At 35.4% G+C, this 27111-nt stretch overlaps 3 protein-coding genes across 3 annotated transcripts; 2 read left to right on the forward strand and 1 right to left on the reverse strand.

Moving 5' to 3' along the window:
* Positions 1 to 381: 381 nt before the first annotated feature.
* Positions 382 to 18196, reverse strand: LOC123700293 (TBC1 domain family member whacked). The gene is made up of 7 exons (XM_045647471.1): positions 17758 to 18196; positions 7413 to 7534; positions 6354 to 6546; positions 3765 to 3948; positions 2872 to 3066; positions 2044 to 2276; positions 382 to 1578 (listed from the first exon to the last, which is right to left on the reverse strand). Exons 1-7 carry the CDS (start codon positions 17880 to 17882, stop codon positions 1569 to 1571), a joined length of 1062 nt encoding a protein of 353 aa, XP_045503427.1. The 5' UTR covers positions 17883 to 18196; the 3' UTR covers positions 382 to 1568.
* Positions 18197 to 18386: 190 nt separating this feature from the next.
* LOC123700294 (39S ribosomal protein L18, mitochondrial) lies at positions 18387 to 19223 on the forward strand. The gene is made up of 2 exons (XM_045647472.1): positions 18387 to 18711; positions 18803 to 19223. Exons 1-2 carry the CDS (start codon positions 18545 to 18547, stop codon positions 19152 to 19154), a joined length of 519 nt encoding a protein of 172 aa, XP_045503428.1. The 5' UTR covers positions 18387 to 18544; the 3' UTR covers positions 19155 to 19223.
* Positions 19224 to 20154: 931 nt separating this feature from the next.
* On the forward strand, positions 20155 to 25743 carry LOC123700433 (probable protein phosphatase 2C 71). The gene is made up of 5 exons (XM_045647644.1): positions 20155 to 20577; positions 21107 to 21241; positions 21665 to 21974; positions 22382 to 22552; positions 23095 to 25743. Exons 1-5 carry the CDS (start codon positions 20274 to 20276, stop codon positions 24497 to 24499), a joined length of 2325 nt encoding a protein of 774 aa, XP_045503600.1. The 5' UTR covers positions 20155 to 20273; the 3' UTR covers positions 24500 to 25743.
* Positions 25744 to 27111: the final 1368 nt, after the last annotated feature.

The following is a 27111-nucleotide window of genomic DNA, read 5'->3' on the forward strand; positions in this document are numbered from 1 at the left end:
CATTAACATAAAAGTTAAATCTACTTGTACTCTCGTATAACTATATTTTTTTTTTTAATTTTTATTGATACCAACACTTAATATTAGTTGACAAAATAATATTATATACATCAGATATGCAATCAAATAACATCTTATCACATTGTATTAAAAATATTTTACATTTTTACATATCTATGTAATTTTACAAATCTCTAAGGGCCGATTTTTCATTCCTTGAATAAAACTTATTCATCGAATAACGTACTAAGCTACCATTTCAAAAATGTATTGTAATTGTCTGTATATGACAGTTTACAGGTGACATTTTAATATGTTCGTGTAATACTTTATTGGACGGATAAATTTTAACCAAGGATTGAAAAATCAGTCCTTAATATACAATCTAAACTGAATAATTAATATTTTATAAGATTACACTAAAAATAATAGCACATTCAAAAATATAATTACAAAAACGTGATGAAAAAGCGGTTGAAAACAGGAATGTATTTATATAAGGCAGTGTTTAAGCAATTTGAATGTGCCATATATTTTAGTGTTGTGCCTCGCATTTACCAAAGTACTTCATAAAAAACCGATATCATTACATTTCAAACATTTTTAAAAACAAAAAAAGAGGTGTCAACTATCCGGCTACTTACCAACATGAGTAGTATCAAAATTGTTCTATTTTGTGTGGTAATTTATTCGCTTTCTTTTTAATTTCCTTAAAAAAAAGTTTAAATACACGCAAACATCGGTATTTAAGAAGAAATTTGTCAACTAGAGGCATATTTAAAATTAACAATAATACTTTTGCATGAGGCATACCGTGCTTAATAATACAAAACTTCGACTATTTAATAAAAATAATCCACTTTATATATGTATAAAAAAAGTTTATTCGTAAAAAAGTTTCTAGAATAGAATAATAAAGAACTATAAAGTTTTGGGTAAATAACGAAATGACTCGATTCTCCCAATCCCATCCCGAATCCCATACAATATTAATATATAAAAAGGAAATGGAATTTTTACAATGATTACTGATTAATTAAATTTGTACACGCATTGGTTTAAATATTAATAATAATAATTGATATTACCACTTTATTATTATTAAAATCACCAATATAAACTGCAGAATTCGAATAAATTCCGATTTCTAATTAAACATTGCAATTAAATACAATAGAAATCATACTATTACAGCTTGGTTTAATATCTTACACATTGTTTTCTCTTTCCTTCATATAGTCTATAACTCGAGAGTAAAAGAAACAAAACATTGATTGAACCTTCAAAATGTTTTGTCTCTTTCCACACACCACACGACTCGAGAGCAAAAGAGACAAAACACATTCAATTACCATAAAAAATACATCTTTATTAATATGTTTCTTATACTGAATAAAGTGACGCACATACACTAGTATATACACATTTCAAGTCAATTCGTTTGGTCAGCAGGCTATAACCGCACTTAATAAACAGTACATAAGGTCCATTGTGGCGTTCGCTCACAGAGTGTGGAATATGTCCCTAGCGTTATTCTTGGAATAACGCTTGTAGGAACACTCGCTGAATCAGCTGCCGCTGTAAAGTCAAAAAAATCAATTAAATTTAATAAAATTTTAATTAATCTATTCAAAAGCGCGTAAACGGATAAATGTTAATGTTTGAATCACATATTAAGAATTTCTTGGTTACGATTTAATAATGATTAGAGGTTGATGTAATATACATCCCGAGTCACTATGGTTCTATGATCAATATGACACAATTCTAAAAACAGAACATAATTTTCTTTGCAAAGAGAGGGTAGTTTCATACAAATTTAAAGATGATCATAAAATCAACAATTTTACTTCTATAATGCTTCTCTATCACAATTTCTCTCAAGGCATATTATATTATTAATTCATTTTTGATTAAGTATACAGTTTTGGAACACAATTAGCCTGTAGAAAGTAAATATTAGATGATACAATCGCTATGCTATTTATTGGCAACCCAGAAAAACTGGTTATTTAGGGCATATTCCCCATCGAACCAACCAACCTTCTATTAGCCAGGGCCCTCCTCCTGGCGGTCTGCCGCTGGTGCTCGAACTCGAAGTCCTCTTCAGTTAAGTTGAGCCTCTGCATGTGATACATCAGGTACTCTTCTCCAAGTACACTCTCTGGAGGGTGTCTGAGTACTTCTAGTGTTTCGCAGAGGCCGTTCGCTCGTTTACGGACTTTCGCAGGACCTAGGGCTCCCGCTAGGATCACTAGCGCCGCTTTGAATAGAACCTGTGGAGGAATAATAATTAAAATTAAAAAAAAAAGTAAAAAACATAAACAACACAGATTATGTTATCACGCACATTATCTATATGTGCAATACAAGTACATTGTACAGTAGTTCTTTCAGTGACGAAAAAATTTTTCTGCAGAGAAATGTTATCTATGTTACTTACCTGGACTGACCAAAAAAAGCATACAGTAGAAATGGAGTACCAAAAGATGCGAATCGCTGCTTCTTCCTTCAGGCATCGTTCTAGTGATTGCCAAGCAGACGCCGGCAGCGTGTAATTATGTCACATCTACTATGCAGTGATCAGCGCGGCTTTAAAATTCTCGAGCAGAACCTCGGCAACCTACGTGCTTTAAGTGCCGATAATAAGGTTGACTAGTTGACCACCACTTTAGCCAGGCTGTTTCATCCGGTTGTTTCGATTGATTGGTTAGTTTGTCTCGATTCCTCGTACTACTAACCTTGACCTCCTAGAACAGGAAAAACGCGTAGCAGGCGGCTTCTACCTTGTTTGAATAATTTGGCTGGATCGACTGGCTGGCTGGCTGAGTGACCACAGCGGACCTATTAGGATTAGCTTCTATAGCTCACCTTGACCCCCTCACACAGGAAGCAGTCCCACACTCGCAACAAGCTGTCCCACGGCAGAGTCCGAGTGAGTGCACACAGGAACCACTCGGTCGCGTACAGCACGGGCTCCACGCGGTGCTTCGCCAAGTGCCGGTGCACTGCCGGTGCCGTGCGACGTAATAACGCGTGTAGGATGTCACCGTCGCGTTGTAACACCTTATGTACCAATGCGAAACAATTAAACTCAAATTCAACTCATTTATTTAACAAAACATTGTTGAGAAGAGCTCTTGAGTCGTCAGAATACAGAAAAAATAGTTCGGATAGCAGTTTATACAGAGATGAAAGGGCAAGAAACTCAATAGTTGCTCTTTTAAAATCATAACTGATCATTAAAAATGTAACATTTTACATATTTTAAAATAATAATCATGCCAGAGAAATGTTTTGTGTTTGGAATGTAAGGGGAACACTTATGTGTGTAAAAAAGTGATGTAGCAGATAGACAAGTAACGAATCGACCAGATATAGGAACTATACTTCGAAAATCATCATGAAAAGTGGATAGTGTTCAGAATATTATTACTAAAAACATAAATATGACAATATTTGATAGAAATTATCAATGTTAACCTTTTTTAATAAAATCAATATGTTTATAAAATGTGTCTTGATCCAATCTAACTATACAATCAAATTTAAAACCCAAAATACATAACAAATCATCTACTATATAAAAATAAGTCGGGTTTTCCTTCCTGACGCTATAACTCCAGAATGCACGAACCGATTTCCACGGTTTTATATTCGTTGGAAAGGTCTCGGGCTCCGTGAGGTTTATAGCAAAGAATAGGTGTCTCTGGTGGCAAAACGGAGTTCGCCCGGTTCGCTAGTTACTTATAAAAATATCTTACCTCTAAGCCAGGATTGTAGTACCCGCTAAGGTACTTATCGCTGATGCTGACCAGACACCAGAAAGCCTGCACGGACGGCATGTGCATCAACAGGAACGCGGCCACCGGCGCCTGCGCTTGGAAGTAGCCCACCTTCGGATTCAGCACTGAATACGCTTTCAGCACTGAGAACAGCTCTTGTTGCCTAGAGGAAGAAATTCATATATTGGTGACTAGCTTTCCGCCCGCGGCTTCGCCCGCGTTTTCAAAGAAAAACCCGCATAGTTCCCGTTCACGTGGGATTTCCGAGATAAAACCTATCCTATGTGTTAATTCAAGTTACCCTCTATATGTGTGCTTAATTTCATTGTAATAGGTTCAGTAGTATTTGCGTAAAGGATTAATAAACACACACATACATATCCATCCTCACAAACCTTTGCATTTATAATATTCGTAGGAAGTAGGATAGGATAGTAGGATAAAGTATAGAAACGTGCAAGCTCCAAGAATCGTGCATCTATTTCGATCTAGTAGCTTAACCAAACTATTTCTAGATCATAACTTGGATTCTTGACACTATGCCTTAGTTGTTCATCTGGTTAGCATTGTATAGATATCCTATACTATTATATTGACTCATTATTTAGAATTGAATTGTTATCACAAGTATTCATTAGTCATCAAATAATCCCTATCAACCGAGCTAACCAATATAATAAATCCCTCATACATTACGAAATTCAAGTATGCAATCATCAATGTATGAAATATATCGAGCACCGACGTCATTAAGGGGGGTTAGGCGGTCAGCGAAAATTCAGCTATTCGGGCCTGAGGTAAGCGGTGAGGGGGTCCGCGTTTAGTATGGAATCAACGTGCTCAAAACTAAAAATCGTAAGCGCCATTCACATTTTTATCAAAAAGTGAATGAAAATATTTAGTATTTTCTAAATCTAAAACAGTCACGAAATCGAGAAGGTAAATGCCTATGTACTTGTGATTTTATACGAATTATTATCGTAAAATACGGTTGTAATGAGCATTTATATGATATTTTAGAGGTAACTTCAGGATTTTTTTTTATCGAGCAAAATTTTTCCAATCGTGTTTTGGAAACAGTCATCCCATCACACATACGTTCTGTAATACATATTAGAAATTTCAGTGCGAAAAAACCTCAATATTTTCAATTATAGCACATAGAAAACAGTCCATTTTTCCGTGTTCACCTACTAAGGGCCCTTAAACAGTTGGTCGAATGGGTGACATCACCTGAGGTAATCCCCTATATCCTGTCCCCTTGCGATAAACAAAACCCCCCGTGCCTATATTTGGCGCAGACTACTGTGAACGCACCTTCCTTTGGTCAGGAAATAGCGCACCATATTTATAGATTTGTCGAGAGCGTGATTTGTTTATAACCATCACGTTTGTTTTACATTTGCATGTCCAGGTATAATTAACCGAGTATTGTTTAATGTGTCATTGTTTTTGTCGATTATTTGTTCACCATTATTATGATGACGAAACTTGTAAGTTCGGAAAAGGTAATGTGTGGAAAAACTGCTGTAATTAAGTGTTTTTTAGAACCTGTTATTTGTGTAATGTCTGTAGCTATAAACAGGGAATAGATTTTTAGGTCAATAATTGATAATAATTTAGGTCAATGATCAATAATTTAAATCATCTAGCAAGGCAACGTTCCACTACATTGTATTTATTAGCTATAATGACTTCTATTTTCAGAGCACTATCAAAAACATTTTCCCCTTTAATTTAATGATCGCATCTTAAATCCATTAAGTATATTACAAATCAGTTATCACACTTAACGACTACTGCTGTGACTATTCCAAAACATTTCTCATTTGCGGAATTCCGGAAACTAACGCAAAGTGAGTCAGTAAGAATTTTATTTATCGAATAAGTAAGCGTTAAAAATATCCAATAGCCGAATAAACAAGTCGCCAATCGCGTGCTACAATATAGTAAAGAAATAAAGAAATATTGGCAGCGTCCTATTTCAAGGAAATGTCTTAAACATAGACGGCATACCTAGTTTGCATGCAATGTGTAGCCATGAAAATATTCGATCAATTACACGCAATAATTCGTTTAGATTACTTGATTATAGGATTAATATAATTAGCTTTAAACCGCAATTTTGTCTCTATGTCTCTCACTAATAAATATGTTTAATAATGGGATTACACTGGTAATCCACAAAGAAATTTCTTATTGTTTGACATAAACTCTATTGACCTAAAAATCTAGAAACCATTGGTATGTTAGGCATTATATGGCATATTGGCATATCAAGTTTCTACAAGAATAAATTTTGAACACAAAATAAATAAAAAAACCTAGAATCTAGATCATTCGTGTCCCTTGTGACACACACCACACACCCCACACTACAAGAATTACTTAACCAAAATAATATACTATTTCATAAATAATTGGGTTATAATTTTAGTTACCCTCAATCCTCATGATCCTACTATTCAATTGTAGGTAAAATCAATATAAATCTACTATTTCAGGAATCATAAGATTATCATATTACTTATACCCTCCTCTATATTTAAATGTAACTTAACCACTCACCCGAGCCCCTCCTCGCGTATAAACATCTCGTGGTATGGGAACTGCCTGTGCAGGTCCTTCCTGATGTCCTCCATGCACTTCGGATCGCCGGGCGCTTGCAGCAGCTCCTCGTACTCGTTCGGATGTTTCTCCAACAGCAATTGGCCACCGCATAGATACAGCCACGCTTTTGGTCGCACTGACGCTGGTATGCCTGGAATGTTTTCGAGTTTTGATAGCAACTGATTGGATTGATTCGATTATTTTATAGGTATTATGTGGATATAAACTGATTAAAAGATTCAATAGTCTTGTTAGCAGTTATCCTAAACTTGAACAGATTGAATGTAAACGGTGAAATCGTTATTGGTCTCTTTACCAGATCATGATGACACCACACCCATCTGCTCACTTAATTAATGGCAATAATGAAACAACAACTATCCAATATGAATATTTAGGGAACTTCACAAAAAATAGGAGATATTAAACTTCCAGGTTTCTAGAAGTTATTCTTAGCCAAAATTCAAGAAGACACTCAATATTGCTTACGTTTCTGTCGACAAAATAGCAACAATTAACATTTGCACTTGATTCCGCAGTCGTCTGACTAAACACTCATTAGTTTCATTAACCAGAGCGTGATAATTAGCCGAAAATTTCAACTCCATACGCTTTATACAGACTTGGCGTACAAATTCAATTTTACATTTTGCTTAAAATATGCCAGATTACAAATTCATACACTCTCTCTACTTTCAAGTAAAAGTGATATTTTTGTAATGTATTATAGTGTCGTAACTATATTATAATATCTCTCATATATCATAAATAGTTATGTATTGCAATTAGTAAGTACATAACATATAACGTACATTAAAAAATCTTCCAGAAACTGCAGAAATACTAAAGGTATATATACTTTGCCTCTGTTGAAATAGGCCACAAATGGGCAAAATTAATATTTAAGACTATCTGGTATTCTTCGAACCATCGCAATTCACAGACTTCCTGATCAACACTTGTATCAACAACACAATAACTTTTAACAATGACTAACAACATAATACATCTGCTCACCTTTCCGACACCTCTCTCGAACCTTCTTATAATTCCTGCTCATGAACGCCTCCCAGTTGTTCAGCATTCGGAGCCACTTTTGTTCCCGCTTCAGTATTGTACTTGGCGATACAGTCCTTTTTCTGCAACAATAATGAATAAAAAAAGTACTTAATTAAAACCATCATTAAATGTAATCAGGTCATCTAGATGTGTATGAAATTGATATTTAATTGAAGATCTCCTAATGATGCGTTTTTAAACATATTATTATCGTAGAATATTTAATTTGATAACATCGATCACAGCTTCTAGTTCGATTCAAGCCTAAGGGAAATAATACATTTTGTTTGCAAAAGAAAATGAGCAAATATATTGCCTGCCGCATTTCCCAAGAGTGCGGAGTCAGGTCAAAACTCAGCATATTATAATAATATCTAGGTCATGTTCATATTATGATCTTAAGATCGCAATAACCAGCCGTGGTTAATTATGGTATTATATGAATTTGCCAGTCAGTTCAATTCAAGGCGTAAACTGACTAGGAATCAGAGGTTAATACGGCCCCTGATTATGTACAACCTTATTATGTTAAAGCTTGTTGGAAAAGATAATGATAGCTCTGAATACATGATTGTAAAAGTACCACACATACATAATACTTTATTCGCATTAACAATGGTAAACAATGAAACGGCTTCAATAACCTCAGAGAAATAAAGAGCCAATTTGTACGCGGAAACGCGTCGAGGGTCCCCTTAATTCATTCCATTTCAAGCAGATTCCTCTTGGAGTACATTTGCGAATAAGTAGGTAATTCTATGGTTGAATATAGGTGAAGATGATAAATCTTGAGGGACGAACACTATGCTTTGATGTTATATCATACTAGCTTTCCACCCGCGGCTTCGCCCGCGCAGTCAAAGAAAAACCCGAATAGTTCCCGTTCCCGTGGGATTTCCGGGATAAAACCTATCCTATGTCCCGGGGTAAAAAGTAGCCTATGTCCTTTCTCGGTTATCAAAATATCTTTCGCATTTATAGCTGCAAAATTCTGAACATTAACAAAACTATGCTGTGCGCAGCGTTTAGGTTGTGTAAAATTCAAGAAATTGTTGGAAACAATTTTTTCAGAAATAATGATATTTTAACCGTTGAAACTGCGTTAATTATATTTTGATTTACTATTGTTTCTTTGTATTGAATCACACAAAAAATGACTAGTTCATCGAACTTTTGTGCCCTAAATCCTAATTCATTAACTTTTTTTATAATAATTAAAGCAAAGCAAGAGCGTATGACTACAGACTGTACAACTATTTTATCAGTGTCTTGTTTACAAGTGGTACATTGTGTATGTAACACGCCACTTATTCCAGTCAGTCAGTTGTGAAGTCGTCATGTAAATCATATTGCAATAAACAAGTTCATTTGAATAAAAAACCTCTTGCAGCTAGTGCGAAAAATATTCGCTGAATTTACGATCGTAGGTATAATTCATACAGCAATAATGAATTTACTGCCTCGTCGTTTTTGTGTGAATAAAAACAAAAACTTCCAAGTAGGTATCTTGACTTTGGCGAAGCCAAAAATTCCAACGTTCTGAAAAATTCCATCATATTTTTTGACACATCATCATCATCATCATCATCAGCCCATATACGTTCCCACTGCTGGGACACGGGCCTCCTATGAGGGTACAGGCCATAATCCACCGCGCTGGCCAAGTGCGTGTTGGCGGATGAAACATGTCGTCGAACTTTTTTAATTCTTCGACATGTCGGTTTCCTCACGATGTTTTCCTTCACCGTTCGAGCAGTGGTGATGTTACAACATGCGCAGATAAATTGAAAAATCAATTTATTTCCAGCGCGCTCGCCTGGTCTCGAACCCCGGACTTATCGATTCGAAGTCCGAGGTCTCACCACTGAGCCACCACTGCTTCAACGACGACTTTTTTTGACACACGAAAAAAAAAATCCTACATATCTGTGATAGTCTACCAAAGTGTAACAAATAAATATGTCCACAAGGAACATTAAAAAAATATAATACTGTGCAATTAGATCGCACTTGTGACCTTGCAAGAGCATCATAAAGGTGGGTTCCCACGGCATGTCTGCTTCACAAGCATCGGCAGACGACAAGCGCATGTCGCCGTCCGTCGCGATTTGAACTGAGCGTTCCCACGGCATGTCTGCGTATGGCAAGCACTGGCGAGCACGGTGGACGGTCATTCCTACTAATACCTAATCTGTGGGTCATTACAAGATGTTAAGTGATAGATACGTTAAGTTAATTAAAATTAGATGGGTGGTGTTTGATTTAAAAGGAGAAAAAAATAAAAATAAAAATATGTACATATACATATATACGTATATATATAAAAATAGATACCTAATAATAAATAAATAAGTAAAAACAATATAAATATTGATATCAATACTATAAATACATGCTATAAATACACATACATACATATATACTTACATACATACATATCATACATAATACATAACTATGTATAAATAAAAATATTACAGCTCGTTGAAGAGATGACGTATTTGTACGATAATAATAATTATCGTACGGTTCCGAACAATGACGCGCTACAGACGGCAAGCCCCGACGGACGTCGACCAACGCCGTCGCACCGCGCCAAGCGCGCACCTTTGATCTTACCGACTTCCGATGGATATAGCACATGCGTCGGCAAACATCGGCAAACAACCACGAGCGCCGATTCCCATGGCATGTGGTATGGTGTGGCGCGGTCGGGTTTGTGAAGCAAACATGTCGTGGGAATCAGGCTTAAGATTATCACACGCAGGCACGCATTATTAACGGCCTAGGCATATTATTCAATTCCACTCAAATAGTTATTATTCAAAAACAATTCTGGTATTTGCCAAAATATTCTTCCAATGAAATGATTAACATAAATTAGCATAATTACTTAAAAAACTAGTATTAGTTCATTATAAATTCGTCAATATAATAAAATGAGGACCTATTTATTGTCTCCAATATAAAATTATATCTGACGTCACTGTATGTTTGCCAAACAATCTCAGACGAGGTGTAAACACGATGAAATCAACAAACTATTATCGTCATAGTGACTTATCAATGGGTCGATAGATATCTGCGTGGGAAGATAATAATATAGGTCATTCATACTTCCAGTGAATATACGATAATGCGATTTCAATTACACACATTTTCAGTGATTATTATGGTAGTAAAATGTTTTACACATACTAATTTTCCAGCATAATGTATCAAGGTACAGATTTCTTCGAGTTATTAACTAATCCTGTCATGATTCATTCATTAAATTCCACCGTGATTCATTCTAAAAGACAGTCCAACTTTTGCAAGAACCACCCATTGAACACTTAATATAATATAAACCTTCGATCGAGATTCTACGATCTAACTTCACCTGCAATTTATTTATACACCCAACTAAATATCCATAACGGTGGAGAAGACAAGAGTCATATTTACAGTGACTGATATATAGTTACCTTTATCTTAACGAAATGACGCATTCACCTTCACGCGTATAACACATCAAATAGCTGAACACACTTCGTATTAAGGTCAGCCTTATCAATTTATGGAGAAATTGCAACTCTTCATATGTACATTCTCTTATATTTTGTGAACGGTCGTGTTCTATGCCATTAGTATACCATAGGAAAAGCACACATTTATGACAAGGGACACACCCCGTTCCCCGTTACAAATAATTGGTTTCAAAAGATTTGTAACGTTTACATAGAAATTTAGCTCTTTGGGTTTGTCTATAAAAGCTTCTAGTAAAGCACAAACGAATAACCTTGAGATAGTAGCCAATTCAGATACAAGGTCAGAAGGTGAACATTGAAGACCCCTTCACGGTCAGGTAATTCATCCTGAATTCCTGAGGCGTAATACATTTAAAAAAAATATACTAATAACGTACTCATGAGGGGAATGATCATCGAGAGTTCCTTTCCTAATAAAAAAGGACCACTTACAAATACATTCCAATCTATTTAACATTTATTATCAACAATTTTGGCCAAACAACCATCATAAAACCTGCACTATTGGCGATTATATACCTACCTACCCACCTACGTACGCGTTTGATAATGATTTATGAAAAAATTCCTTTCATGCATATGGATTTTTCGAGCACGTAAGCAATAAAAGTTCTAATTGCCGTCGGCGCCAGAGCGGCTGCATTCGTTGCTTTAATTACTTTTATGAGAAATTCCTCATTCGCCAGTTACGCCACGACGTTATTATGGGCCATTGAATCATATGGGAAAACCTTTTTATACGACACTAGAAAGTGTACAGCGCATTCAGACTAGTTAGTATTAATGGGTCGGTTCTTGTTACTGTAGAATCTTTGTTTTACTTATTCATGGTTTTACAGGGGGGAAATAGAAAGTGGGATGATAAGCGACACGCCAGCCATAAACCTCCATAACAATTAACATTAACAACCACAATTATTTGACACATTATTTTTAATTACCGGCGCCTTTTAAGGCCCTCCTATTTCCGCATATATTCGTATGTTTATATTTGTATTAACATATTATTATTATAGGTAGAATGTAGGTAACTAACAAGGAAACACTAATTAAATAGGGAACATGCTCAAAATAAGTATTTTTTTATTTCATTTCAATATTCTCTGTATTTTCAACTTCAGTCTATTGCAGATTTCTCTCTACTACCAAAAGTTGCCAATCCATTTCTACGTCAAGTTCATACATATAAATGTATATTTTTATCTAAATTACAAGTTCCTCTTATTCAATTATTTGTCAGATAAAACGTATTAAATGGCATTGCAACGCCTAAACATCAAACACGAAGGCCGACAGTGCAATTTAAAAATTAATGTGTGCACTTATTTCAACATTCTCAGCAAACGTAATAAAAATGAGTAAGTATGTAACTATATGCTATTGGTGCAACCAACTTTCTAACAAATAAGTTTCTTCTTCGGCAAATATTCAGACGTTCAATTTCCAAGTTTCGTTATCACATAAAAACTCACACGTCGAGTGTACGTGGGTAAAATAATTTCCTTACGGACTGAATCTTATTGCGAGGCAATAAGAGCTATTCAATTTACATATTATGAGAGTTTAATTATCACAATCGAATGCAATGCTTTGTGTTTATTGCAAGCATAAATTTGGGATGTTGTTGACTACCTTTCAGTAATATTTTCATGTCTAATTCCGAGCTGTCTAATTAACATTTTCGAACTCCAATCAACTACGAATTATTTATTGTTATAGAATATTTGTAGGATTGTTTATGTTTTTATTTGGCATATGATAAGATTACATTCGCCAACAACTATAGAACTGCGAAGTTGGCCATACATCCCAGAAAAAGTAGACTTCTTGCTTATTCGTGATAATACATTTATTCGATACATGGCAACAGTGACCTAGTTTTGAAAATTAATACAAGTAAATTAAAAATTAAAGTACATAGTTCCTATTAATTTACTATAAGCCTGCAACAGCCCGAGATTGCGTTCAGAAATTAAAGTGTCCTTGTAATTGTGCCAGATATTTTTAATGAAGAGCGCTGGCAACTCGAAGTGGTAAAAAATATAAATCCGTCGTATTTTTAAACCTTCGTTGTTTTTTTGGGGTCAAATTTATTTTTACTTACTCCTACGAGCCTTTAGCAATTATTTAAAAAAGACGAACTACATAAAAATTCTGTATAAAATATTGAAAGTTATGGTATCCATCAACTGCATCGTCGAAAAAAATTATATTCTAAGATATTTTCGTAGTCATCATACATGTTTCTGAAAGAACTTAAAAAATAAAATCTCATTATCTCCATTGTACGCCTCATTATCGCTAACAAGCAAATTTCCACTGTCTTTACATCTACAGTTTTAAAGGAATAAAAGATAAGGGTGACACAAGTCCTATTGGGCGTTCAACAACGACGTGCTCAAGTTGTAACGCAAGGCTTTGTTTCAGGCCAATCTTTAGTACCTATTCTAGTCTACACCCTACACCCTATACAGTGTGTATGAGAACAATTGTATATCGCTATGGACGCTATGTAGCTCTTATACGGCCCTTGTTTGTTTCGAGAATTTTGAGGACCGATTCTTATCGTATTTTTTATTTAATTCTCTACAAATTACTTGTTAGTTATTTCTCGTAGTACGATTAATCAAACGTGACGTTAACAAATTGCTTAAATATAATCGGTCATAAAAAGCCGCTTCTTCACTAGTGAAGGCAAATGCGAGAACAATAATTATTATCTCTCTCTATCAATCTGGTTGACTATCAATCCTGGAGTTGTTAAAATTTTGCTACTACCCGCATTCCCACAGAACCTTCTAATCAATTGTGATATTGATTAGATAACTACAACGGAATCTAATCATACATACACGAGACAAAAGAAAAATCTAAAACTAGTCTAAATGACTATTGTAACACAATAACTCAATAAATTACAAGGTGCCTCCTGCTATGGACATAAATGAAAATTGCGGCGCCTTTTATTGGTCAGTCAGGTCACCTGATGAACGTTGATTTGCTTTATCCGTATCCCCCAGTACATCTAGTTATGATTACTCATCATATTATTTATTGCCTAAGCCATATGTTTGGATAATTTTAAATCTAGGTAAGAAGAAGAAAAACTGGGTGAGTACTCCATCCCAATGAAGGATCTTCCTTTGCAAGTAACGGCGCCTTTTTTCGAGACTGCGGAGTGTAGTTGTAATATCCTTCCAAAGATATAAATGTAAAAAGTTGTAAGGGTGTGTGTTTGTAATAGCTATTTGTTATTCAATGCCACAAAAACCTTGCAACCGACTTTGAAAGCCGTGTGATAATTGGAAAGCAACAGCAAGTAGTTTAAAAGGAACTAGGAAGTAGCAGTCGATTTTCTACTGAATGAAACTACGAATGGTGTGTCTATGAATTTTAGATAAAGGGTAATATCATAGAACTTCTATGACCATATATCATTTAAATTCTATTTTACTTTGCAAATCTTATTTTTACAATATTTACTACATCTGCAATTTAGAGACATAGATTATTGCGTCTCGAGTGTGAAATAAACTCATGCATTTACTAAATCTCTCTTCAATGACAAGAAAACAATGGAGTAAAAGTTGACACGTCCTCTATACAATTCTTAACCGTCGACTTAAGGGATTATCCTCTCAACAGTTCATTGTACCCGTCCTGCGTCCACCGTGATGTTCTCTAAGCCACGATTACATTTCGCAAGTAATTGCCGGATTTTAAGTGCGAAATTCGGTACGCAACGGACGTAGTTTAGTGTAGGTACTTTGAAACTTGAATTTGGTTCGTAAGTCGTAACCTTGGTTTGTGTTGTCAACATATTAGCGCCAACATCTCGTATTTATACAGGCGTGTCAAATTTCATCTATAATAACAAAAGATTAGTTACTAATTTATTGAACACTAGCTTCCGCCCGCGACTCCGTCCGCGCGGATGTCGGTCTTTGCGTGGATGGTTTATTTCTCCATTTTGAGTAACTCGGACAATGACATTTTATAAATATCTATTGGACCCAAATACGGCTAGGTCTATAATAATACGCAACGTGTGTTCGCGGTACATACTACAGAACAACGTCTATGGATAACTGAAAAATTGAGATTAATTTTTTTTCTACGTATTTTTCCAGGATAAAAAGTATCCTATTTTACGCCCAGGATAATAAGGTATAATTATACCAAGTTTCATCGAAATCGAACCGGTAGTTTTCACGTGATGTCTTCACATACAGACAGACAGACAGACAGACAGACAAAAAAATTTTTAATCACATATTTGGGTTTGGTATCGATCCAGTAACACCCCCTGGTATTTATTTTTTCAATATTTTCAATGTACAGAATTGACCCTTCTACAGATTTATTATATGTATGTATAGATTAGAAATATGTCCTTATTACCATTTATGACTGTAAACATGAAATTGGCGAGAAACACGTGGCGTTACTGTTTTTATTTAGTTTCCTTTAGTCATTTACAAATTAATAGACTAATATTTTTTCTTTGTTTTTATCCTATGTTTAGCACAATATTCCCATCAGAAATATTAATTAAGAATTATAACAAGGGATTACACCGACCTAAAAAAATGTGAATTTAACAGAGCAAGGCTGACCTACAATGAACATTAAATGTATTCATTTCAGATTGTAAGACATCTAGATTGATGTTGGCATGATATCATAAATGATAACGCTACATGTACAAGAAAACTAGATTTCATATTCAAAATTAAATTTCCTACAGCCACTTATAAGTTTTTTATTAACTCACAACTCTCTTATTTTTATTTTGTATCAAAGCACCAACCCATAGGACAATAATGCAGAAATAACATAGGATAATAAGTAAAAACTATTTTAAAGAATAAATGTTGAATAAAGCAGAATAAACATGGAGGATTTTATAATAAAATAGAAAATTATATAATGCAGCTTTAACATGTGAAAGAGTGCTAATTTAGTGTAATTTCATGTGTGAATTACATACTTGAAATTAACAATACTTACATAACAATTCTCTCAATTCAATTTAATGTGTAAGTAAATATTCATTTTACATATAATTTTGTGCAAAATATTAAATACATAAAGTGCGACACAACAGTCATAAAATGACTCATAATCCGTTCGATTGTAAATTGAAGAAATGCTCCTAAAATAAAAAATCCAAAAATCCAGTTTTTATTGTCTTAGGAGCCTAAGTAAAGTCCCATGTCCCCTAGTGGGGTAAGAGGCAGATGCATTATGCATACATCTGTTTCACTGATCAATTTTATTTAGGGACAAGTAGGTGATCAGCCTTCTGTGTCCTACCAGACCGAGACATTTTTTTTCTTCGTCTCCACCCGGACCCCTCCCTCGGTTCTACGCTCACGCGACAACCACTGTACCAAGGAGGCGGTCAAAGAACTTAGGAGCCTAGGGTCACTTTAATTTGTAAAATTATTTGCGAAAATAAATGATTCATTTATTTAATCTATCATTGAAACACTGAAATTTGTACTAGTTAATAGGATATTAATATAACTCTAGGAAATTTATGCAATCAACTGTAATTTGTATGTTTCAATTAGTTAATAACTTTCATTAAAAAAATTGAAATATTGACTTCATTAGATTAAGTTCTAATAATTATTTAACAACATAGCATTGATGCAATTAGGTTGATAATGAGTAAATACTAAATAGCGTTTTGCAATAAAAACTTTGATATAAAAAATTAAAATATTTAGATTTTTAAGATTCATCAAGTTTTTAGATTCTATATATTATATTCAAAGAAAATTAGACCTTTTAATAATTTAAGATTCAAAATGCTGTTATCAGATACAAGCAAGTGACTTGCTTAGAACATTGGAGAATATGTTAATTACTCAAAGTATGCATTCTAATTGTGTGAGACCATGTCTTCTCACTATTGTTATATAAAAATGAAGATTTTACACACACTACCTAATCATTGATGGTAAAATTCTTAATTACGGCTCTAATTAAGTAAGCTGCAATTATTTATACTGTTATTCATATTATCTGATCTATATTATTATTAATACACTGCTACATTCAAAAAAACTTAAATTTGTTTGTTGCAACGGAATAATATCTGAAACAAATTTAGTATTCTTTAGAATTTTCTTCATTTTTTCTTCTTTTTTTCAATGTAATCATGCGCTGTATAGCGAGTCGGCTTGACTGCTGGTACGTAAACCACTGCTGCAAACTGTCTGCTTCCTTGATAGCTTTATACTATTATTAAGTTTTTACAAAACTTTAAAGCTTTCCAGTAACACAAACTAGATTTTTTTAGACGTAGAACACACAACAACATTTTTAAATGCAATATATTCATTTTGATAATCATCACTTCTGTTTTATCAAAGTAAATGATATGAACATCACGCAATCAACATTAATATTATTATCATAATGAATACAATTTAAATTTTGCAATTACATATATTGGTTATTGCCAAAATCATTAATTGAGGTCTAGGTAAGAGTATTGAAAATGGAAGGGCTCTTCCTAAATCATTATTCTCAAATAAGCATAATGTTGCCTCTAAAATGAATTTATTTGCTATGTTTTTAGCTATACAGATATATGTTACATTGTTAAATATGAAAGATGTATTTGAACAAGTTTATAAATTTTCACCTCATTCCACTGAACTCATAGGAGATATACACTTGTCTTAATTTCTAGTTGTACTGTACAAATACAAATCATACACTGCAATGAAATGTATGTGGCTAAGCGCAATGAGACTTACGGTTCTGGACTATATTGAGCTCCTCCAAAGAAACCGTGTCTATCTGGCTGCGTGGTGACGGAAGAACATATTGATGTAGTGTCCTGATCTCCACCAACACTCTTTACACTTTTTTGAAGAGACATTTTACTGCACTAATCTAGCAATCAAGAACTTAGTAACTCTATCATCACTACAGCACCACCCAAAACTTAAGATGTGGGCGTGCAATTTAATTACAAAACATACAAGTGTTCCAATAGTATTTGCACTGTAGATATTCACATAGATTCGGGCAGTCCACGGTATGCACTCAACATTCAATATCGCGGAAACACTTCATTTCGCAGATGGAGGTGACAAATATGGTAAAAGAACGTGCTCAAAATAAAAACATTTCATAACTTTCATAGCAAATTTTTTAACAATTCGTAGGTGACGGCACCAGCCACAGATAATACAAAAATGTAAATTGCCAATTGCCATTTGACAAAACTGATTCCATTCCATTTTTCCATTCCACGTGTTGTGCGTAGGTATCGAAAGTAACTGATTCGTTTAATCATGGACCCAATAAATATGTTTAATCTATATTTTTGCTTTCTACGTTTTGATAATCTGTCCATGTGGTCCTTAATGTTATCTGACAAATGACATTTATTTTGATTTATGAGGGGTTGACACTTTAATTTTGAGGTTAAATGTAAATATGATCTAAAAATATAGAAGAATACCGAAATATTGTAATTTGTCTATGTGAGTTACATTCAGCAATAGGGAGATAACATTTGCAAATTTGTTCATCAAAATGTTTACAATCAAAGATGTTCGTGTGGCTAAACAATTAGTAAGACTTAACTCAACTGCACCAACAGAGTTTGTTAATAGAAACCCTAGAAACTTAGAGCGAATGCGCATTGGAAGAAAACCTGATGGATATCACTTAGATAAACCTGGACGAAAATTTTGGCATAAGTCTGTATTTAACCTATACATTAAATAAATGCAATATTTAGTTATAATATCTATGCAACCTAATCACTCAACTAAAACAACTATTTTTCAGACTTGTCATTACTCCAAGCACTAGAACAATTACTGCGCAAGTAGTACATTACATGAATGGACCTGTGGTAGAAGCTAAAACATCGGAATGGGCTTTAAAAAAACAACTGTATAGTGTTGTTGATACCTGTGCTTACATTAATTTAGGTAGAGTTCTGGCCCAAAGATGCCTAGAATTTGGAATATCTGAAGTGTATTGTGATTTGAAACCCTTAGAAGGAAGTAAAATCGAGAAATTTCTTAAAGAAGTAGAAAACGGAGGTATTAAATTGCAAGAATTGGATGTCTATAAAAAACCAAATCCATGGGATCAGTTTAGACCAGAAAAGCCATGGGAAGTTACAGAAGAATAATTTTAACTAATATTTCTTAAGAATGATTATTGTTATTGTAGATATTAAAATAAATAATAGAAGAAATAATATTTATTTACCTACTTCACTTTAAAATACCTAAGTATATTATTGTAAGTGCTCATTAATATGTGGGTTATGTACCCACATAAAATAATTTTCTCTACCATTTCTTTATCACAAGATAATATTATATAGGTAATATTTTATCTTTTTTATTGTTGGTTATAATATTATTAAAGAAACACTACTTATTTCATAAATTGATAAAAAGAGAACCATAGAAAAATAGAATATCTTGTGGATAGTTTCCTAGATCATTTTATTATTGTATCCAGGAATAAACAGCTCATCTATTAATATTTAATATGTATTATAAAGCTGAAGAGTTTGTTTGTTTATTTGAATGCGCTAATCTCAGGGATTAATGGTCTGATTTGAAAAATTCTTTCGGTATTAGCTAGCCCATTTGTTGAGGAAGGCTATAGGATATAATTATATCATCAGGCTAAGACCAACAGGAGAGGATCAATGCGAGTAAAATCGCGGGGCATAGCTAGTCTTTAATATCACATGATTTATGATATAGTTTAAATAATGCATTGAATCATTTAGATAAAGAAAATAAAATTGTATTTTATTGTGCAGTTTCATATTTTAATTAATAATAATAATAAACTGGCAACTTTCAATTTCGAATGTTTTATATTTGAGTAGTATCATTTTATGCATTAATAAGTTTCTATATGAAATATAACACATAATTTTAAATTCAATTTATAACAGTTATATAAAAAAAAATTCTAAGAAAAACTTAGTAACCATATAATAATTTTTAATTCATTTTGTTGAGCGACATTAAAAATGGCGGAAAACATGATGGCGTCTGTTTTTTTTTCAATTGAGGACAGACTGTTAATAATATAGTTGTCTCTTTTTATCACATACAAAACTACGTTTAGGCGGCAGGCACGCGGAGTAATCAATATGTCCACGTGACCTATCGTCAGTCTCGCTTCATTCGCAGCTCGCGTAATTGCAAATGCAAAATGTGGAAACGTTTAAATTTCTATAAAATATTATCATATTGTGGTTGAGTTTTTGTGTTATGTTATCAAAATGCCTGCATCAATTGGTGTTAATTTACGTGTAACTGGCCATTGTAGCCAAGGCGGGAGAAAGTATATGGAAGATTTGTTTTCTGTTGCGTATCAACAAACTGAGGATGAGAGAGATTTAGAATACGCTTTTTTCGGAATATACGATGGTCATGGTGGAGGCGAAGCTGCCGCCTTTGCTAAGGAACATTTAATGGACTCAATAGTAAAGCAGCGACAGTTTTGGTCCGATAATGACGAGGACGTTCTGAAAGCTATTCGCAATGGTTACATGTTGACCCACTTGAATATGTGGAAAGAAGTAGGTAAATGTCGAATCCAGATTGTCACAACAATATGAGATATCCATCATTGTATTAGGACGATGCCTCGAGCCATTTCAAGGAGAGACTAATGTACCTACGAATCGTTTTGCTTGACCTTGTTGTATCTACTCATTATTTTTTTAGAGTACTTTGACATTGAGTCAACAAAAGAATTTCAAATGTCTCATGAAGTTTGTTTTTTATTTGATAGGTTAGATAATATCGTATTCCGTCGAATAGTTTCTACAATGTGATGTTGCAAAGTTTCGGAAATCCCACACATTTGGCCAAAGTGAAAGCTGTATTACCAGTTTCGGTTTTTATGTTCTTTCAAGTTCCCTTTTACCAAAATCTATGTAATAACAAGAGGTCAAGCATTGCCAAATTTTTGTTTTCAGATGAGGTGAAGAAAAATTCAGTTTTCTGAAATTGTATAAAAATCATTTTTGGCTCTCATGTGTAATGTTTATATTTTATGTTTTCAGCTAGTTGTGGTCGTTTTTCTCACACAAGTGTATTTGTCTTTCAGAAAAATGGCCAAAAACAGTAACAGGGTTGCCAAGCACTGCCGGTACTACAGCAAGTATAGCGTTCATAAGACGTGGCAAAATTTACATTGGCCATGTTGGTGATTCTGCTATTGTACTCGGTTACCAAAAAGATGGTTTGTATATAATAATAAACTTTACAATACAACTAGAATATTGATATTAAAAGATTTGGAAAGATTTTAAATAAATATAGGAATAGTACTAGACATGCCAGAACATGTATGTAAAGAGAAGGTAGTGAATAGATGAGTCAAATCAACAATTAACCAGAATCCATATAATTATGTTGTACTTTAACATATTGTGTTTGTATTTTCGGAAATGCTTAACATTTTATTTTCGATAACAATCTTTGTTCTTTCCAATGAACATAGTCATAAATTCTATTTGATTAGAAACTTGTGCACTAGTTATTATTATTTCTATAGAAGTTTTATTATTTTAAGAAAATAATAACCATTGCCCACTGCCTCAGGTCATATTTTTGTGTGTATATCTGAACAAAGTAACATAATATGTTATGTTCTCATCAATAGGTTGTGAAGAATGGGCTGCCAAACCTCTAACATTAGATCACAAGCCAGAATGCAGTACAGAGATAGAGAGAATACAGCGTTGTGGAGGCAAAGTTGTGTCAAAAGCAGGAGTGCCTAGAGTGGTATGGAACAGACCTCGTCCAGGGCACAAGGGGCCCATAAAGAAAAATACACCTATGGATGAAATACCATTTCTGGCTGTGGCACGATCTTTGGGTGATCTATGGAGTTACAATCCTCAAAATGACGAATTTATTGTCAGCCCTGATCCTGATGTTGGAGTGTTGACCATTGACCCCTCTAAGTTCCGGTAAATAATTTGTATTACATATTTCTTAGAAATGTTGTAAAATTTTATTTTGAACTAAAGTTAAACATGCCTAGCAACAATGTTATGAACAACAAAAGTTAGAGTATATCTGCATAAGGGCTATAACTTATCCACTTATAGTATAGCCACTGATAGCAGTTTAAAAATAAATAATAGAATTAGTTTATTACTTAGAAATACAATAGCAATTTGTTGGTTTCATCTAGAATTCATAATATAATTCTTGCCATTCTAAACAGGTCTGGTGAGGTACTTTAACTTTTGAAAATTAAGATCTTTAATGAGAAGTTTTTTGTATGGCCATTTTATAAATCAAAACTAATTACATTATCAATAAACATATTATTTAAATAAAATAATTAATAATATATTTAAATTTATTTCAGTTGTCTAATCTTTGGTACTGATGGTTTATGGAACATGATATCACCTGAAGGAGCAGTGACCTTAGTGCAAGCTACGGAGAAACACAATGAGGCAGCGTTAGTTGGTGGAGGGAGTCAACCAAGGGATTGGTTAAACCCCTCAAAGAGTCTCGTTGATCATGCTCTGGAGAGGTAAATAATTATAATCACTACATAGTATAAAACAAAGTCGCTTACTCTGTCCCTATTTCCCTATGTCCCTTTGTATGCTTAAATCTTTAAAACTACGCAACAGATTTTGATGCGGTTTTTTTAATAGATAGAGTGATTCAAGAGGAAGGTTTAAGTATATAATTTATTAGGTTTAAGACAAAGCGGGCGAAGCCGCGGGCGGTAAGCTAGTACTTTAATATTAATAATAGCACAGTATGGTTGAAATGAAAGTTTAAATTGTAAATTTTAATGTGTAATTATCAAAGAGATTTTCAGTGACTATCACTTTCTTATTGCTCAACTAATCAATGTTACATTATGTTTTTGAAGTGCTTACTGATCAAGTTTTGTAATAATATTGATGAAATAATGTATCAACATTTTACATGAACAAAGAAAAATTATTACAAAATATACTTATCTATCTTATCTTAATAAAAACATTGGTTATACATACTTATAAATTATTTGTGTAAATAATATTTTTATAACCTTAGTTAACCATTTTCTATGTTTTTCAGATGGTCCAACACTAGAATGAGAGCAGATAACACATCAGTAGTTACCTTAATGTTAGACCCACCGGGACCGCCTAGAGCCACCGTCCTTAGATCCAGAACGCCACAAAAACCTCAGACCTTAGTGTCACCCGCAGCACCTTCACAACCCGTAGGAACCGCTTCAAAAGTGGATGAGGCTAAACCCGATCCCAACACGGAAGGTGAAAATCGGCAGGTCCCACAGAACGGCCTCACTATCATGACGCGTTACTCCGACGTCGATAAACCTGCACCCTCCGCCGATGAATCCGAGCGAACCCCTCTCCCTCCCTGCGCCTCAATAGACGGACGTTTCTCGGTTGGAGCTCGAGAGGAAACCAGCAACGAAAATAAAGAAGACAGTGACACCATTTTAAACTACGGCAACCCTGCCGAGTCCTACTTTATGGCGCGCTTACTGAACAGAAGTCGCGTCGTGAATACGCTGTCCGAAGTCTACGACGAAATAGTCAGTGGCCGTCCAAAAGATTCCGCCGAGCCTAGTGAGCCGTCCCCCGCTCCTACGACCGCTCTGCCCGAGGAGAAGAGCGAGGAGAGCCGGCCGCCCGCCGGCCCTCGTCAGTCTCTACCGCCGGAGGAAACAACCAACACTGAAGTTCCCGCATCGGAGTCGGATGACATCAGCATACAGATAAACGAGGTTTCGTCGAGCTCGCCCACAGAGGCGCCCGCACGACCTCGCGGCCGGCGCTTCCGGGAGTCGCGCCGGGAGCCCGCCGCGCCCAATGACCGCGTACTGCGCTCGCACCACGAGCCCGAGCCGCAGCGCCCGCAGACGCGCCAGGCCTCCACGCGCTTGCGCGAGCCCGCCGCCCCCGCGCCCGTTCCGGCAGTGCCCGCTACCCCTGTGCCCGCGCCCGCCGCCGAGCGCGTGGTGATCCTCACGCGGCGCGAGCTGCGGCCGCCGCCGCGCCGCGCGGCCGCGCCCGACCCCGACGAGGCGGCGCGGCGCACGCGCTCGCAGCTGGCGGCGCGCAGCGGCGGCGGGCCGGCGGGAAACTCGCCGCGCGCCCCGGGGCCGGCGCGGCGGGCCCCGGCGGCGCCCGCCCGCTCGAAGGAGAACCGCGGCGCCGCGAGGGGCCGCGCCCGCGCCCGCGCCGCGCGCGCCTCGCCCTCGCCGCCCTCGCGCCCGCCGCGCACGCGCCGCGCGGATGACGAGGCGGAGGTGCACTCGACGACGGCGGACCGCGAGGCGCGCGCGCTGCGCTCGCGCAACGACGCGGCGGGCGAGGCGGGCGGCGCCAAGCGGCCGCGGCTCGACGACGGCAAGCCCAAGTGCGCGCGCGCGCTGGGCAAGCGCGCGTCGGGCCCGTGGGCGCCCGCGCTGGCGCTGCGCAACCGCCTGCGCCGGCGACTCGTCAAGTAGCGCTAGGGCGCGTCCGGGAGTGTGGTGTTGCAACGGTGCCTTCGAAGTACTGCCGAAGTACTCTTTTGACTGTTATGTCGCGCGTGGCTCGCGAGAGATCCAAAGATGACTGCGTCGTATACGGTTAGATTTCTGTTGTTTTTTTTTTTTATTTTATTTTATGGCTAGTTCGAGCTCGAATCGTTGCCGATAGTGTTGCGATCGAATCCTTAGTTGTTTAGCGCCCGCCGCCCGCGGCACCCTATTTTAGTTCTCGACTGTTAGTTTTCCGTTCGCTTCGTTCCTGATTATGAATTATACCCACGGTCATGGTCGACGTGAACAATAGTACAAAAGCGTATTGCATAGTTAACTCGTAAGACGAAAGCGTGGACCAGGCGGATAATGTTAGCCCAAATGAATACATATTTATTTATCTATATTTATAGCACCTATCGTGTTGCATTTAACTTTAGGCGAAATGTGAAAATTTGATTTTCATAGGAATCATGTGAAGTCAGAGGCTACATGTGACTGACATTGAACGGTTTGCGATTTTTCACAACCTTATGTACTTTTACAGGAGTTTTCGTTTTGTAGCTAGAGAATGCGATGTGAATTAGATATTGTACCAAGAGTGCTTTTTCAATAGATTAAATATATACAAGTATTTTGTATTACGGATGATAATATTTTTATACAAATCGCTGGTAAATTTATATAGTACACTGTACGAAAACGTTTTTCTTTGCAAAGTGTGACTAATAAATGTCAGAAGTTATTCTTTTGGAAAAAGAAATATATTTTGTGTACTCAGTTATTCAAACTTGATTTATATAGATATAAATATGATAAAAAATCTTTTAATGACGTGTCTATAAATTACTTTTTTTTCACATGCATGTTTTGTAAATAATTTTTGTCTTGAACGATTTAAGAATACCATTCTTATATATTCTGTTTACCATTAACATTATTTTTACATAATTAACATTATTGTTACATAAGTAACCGCATTGTATATTTACATTTTGTCATATAATGTATCGTTATGCCTACATATAAAAATATACAAAGATTTACCATTTAACTCTTGGTGCTTGAATATTACTTCTAAATTCCTTTAAATCTCGATTTCCACTATATTTTAATCTCCACATTAATAATAATGCATTGTGATTATAAACCATTGATTTATATTTAAAGACCAAAAAACCATTTGTGTTTACGATTTTGTTGACTCTGTAAATTACATTTTAAATAAAAAGAATTATATAAAGAAATGAGGAAATGTTTTAATGATTTGACTATGTACGTTGGTTTTTTAATGTTTAAAGTCAGTGTACAATAATTGTACATAATTGCATCGTATGTTGTCATCATATTATAGACATAAAATAAATATTGTGCCTCATTTGTTACCGACTTAATGAAGAAAATAGGTAAAAGTGTTCTTTGATAAAATGAGATATTATGTATTTTTTATTAAAAAATAAAATTTTATGCAGTGTAATTAGCTGTAAAAGAGAATATAATATAATTTGTTAAGATAATTGTGTAAAGGTCTTAGTGAATTTACAAAGCACTGAAGTGCAATTTGGTTTGTAAAGTATGGAAATCCCATTGTTTACAAATCTATTTATTAGTAATAATCTAAATTTTATAAATTATTATTAGGATACTAATTGAATTAACTTTTTGAACGATGTTTAGTGTTAAAAACTAAAAGCTTTTTATTTGTTAAGAATGGCAGGTGCAAATGTTAACATATCAACTGTACTGTGCTTTTTGTTGTTTATAATAAATGGGATTTGCATACTAAGCTCGAAAGACGCAGTTTTTTCAGCATAACATGTGCAAGGATATAGAATGTTAAGTTTCAGAGTATTTGACTACATTGTTTGAGGGTGAGTTGTATATGGCCTTGATCGTAATACATTTGGTGGATATGTCGTGGTCATATCGTAGATTTGATCATTTCATGATATGAGTGGCCATTTCACGAAATGGTCGCATATCGTGAAATGGCCAATTTAGTTTGGCCACATCATGATGTGGTTTGGGCAGATCAATGATAAGAAATCGTTTCACGATATGGCCAATTAACGCACGGTTTTTTCATGAAATGACCAAAATTATTTGATCATATCGTAAAATAGTTACATTAATCGTTGGTAGAGGCGCTGCAAGCTCTGTGTTTATGTGATAAGATGGCGGCCGCTGGCGAAAATTAAATTATTCGCAGTTAAAAACTTCATAATTCGTTTAATAACAATATTATGAAGAAAGTCATAGCAAAGAATTTACGACGAAGAGGTACGAGTACTATGGAAAATGTGGATATCTTATGTGTATTTTAGAAAAAATGCGACTTAAATAAAATAATTTAAGAAACTACTACTATATTATTATAATTGTTTGTTTTTTAAAAAGCGATCCGCTTCTGGCACTCGCCGGCCGCTGCCGCGGCACGCTCGCTTTGCTCGCTCGGCTCGTGCGTTGTTTATCAAAGTGTAACCTAACCTAACCTAATTGTTTTCTATTGCAAAAACGATTCAATTCTGGCATTCGCCGGCCGCTGCTTCGGCACTAACTTAAATGACATTAAACAAGTTTTTAGAATATAGTTATTC

This window comes from Colias croceus, chromosome 19 (assembly GCF_905220415.1).
Source record: "Colias croceus chromosome 19, ilColCroc2.1".
NCBI classification, from domain to species: domain Eukaryota; kingdom Metazoa; phylum Arthropoda; class Insecta; order Lepidoptera; family Pieridae; genus Colias; species Colias croceus.

Excerpts from the sequence above, each read along its gene's own strand:
- LOC123700433 (XM_045647644.1), top strand. The coding sequence starts at position 20,274 with ATGCCTGCATCAATTGGTGTTAATTTACGTGTAACTGGCCATTGTAGC. Across the intron at positions 21,975-22,381 it reads ATTGACCCCTCTAAGTTCCG|TTGTCTAATCTTTGGTACTG; the intron begins GTAAATAATTTG and ends AATTTATTTCAG. Across the intron at positions 22,553-23,094 it reads GTTGATCATGCTCTGGAGAG|ATGGTCCAACACTAGAATGA; the intron begins GTAAATAATTAT and ends TATGTTTTTCAG.
- LOC123700293 (XM_045647471.1), bottom strand. The coding sequence starts at position 17,882 with ATGTCTCTTCAAAAAAGTGTAAAGAGTGTTGGTGGAGATCAGGACACT. Across the intron at positions 3,949-6,353 it reads ATACGCGAGGAGGGGCTCGG|GCAACAAGAGCTGTTCTCAG; the intron begins GTGAGTGGTTAA and ends TTCTTCCTCTAG. Across the intron at positions 3,067-3,764 it reads ACTACAATCCTGGCTTAGAG|GTGTTACAACGCGACGGTGA; the intron begins GTAAGATATTTT and ends TTGGTACATAAG.
- LOC123700294 (XM_045647472.1), top strand. The coding sequence starts at position 18,545 with ATGTTTACAATCAAAGATGTTCGTGTGGCTAAACAATTAGTAAGACTT. Across the intron at positions 18,712-18,802 it reads GGACGAAAATTTTGGCATAA|ACTTGTCATTACTCCAAGCA; the intron begins GTCTGTATTTAA and ends ACTATTTTTCAG.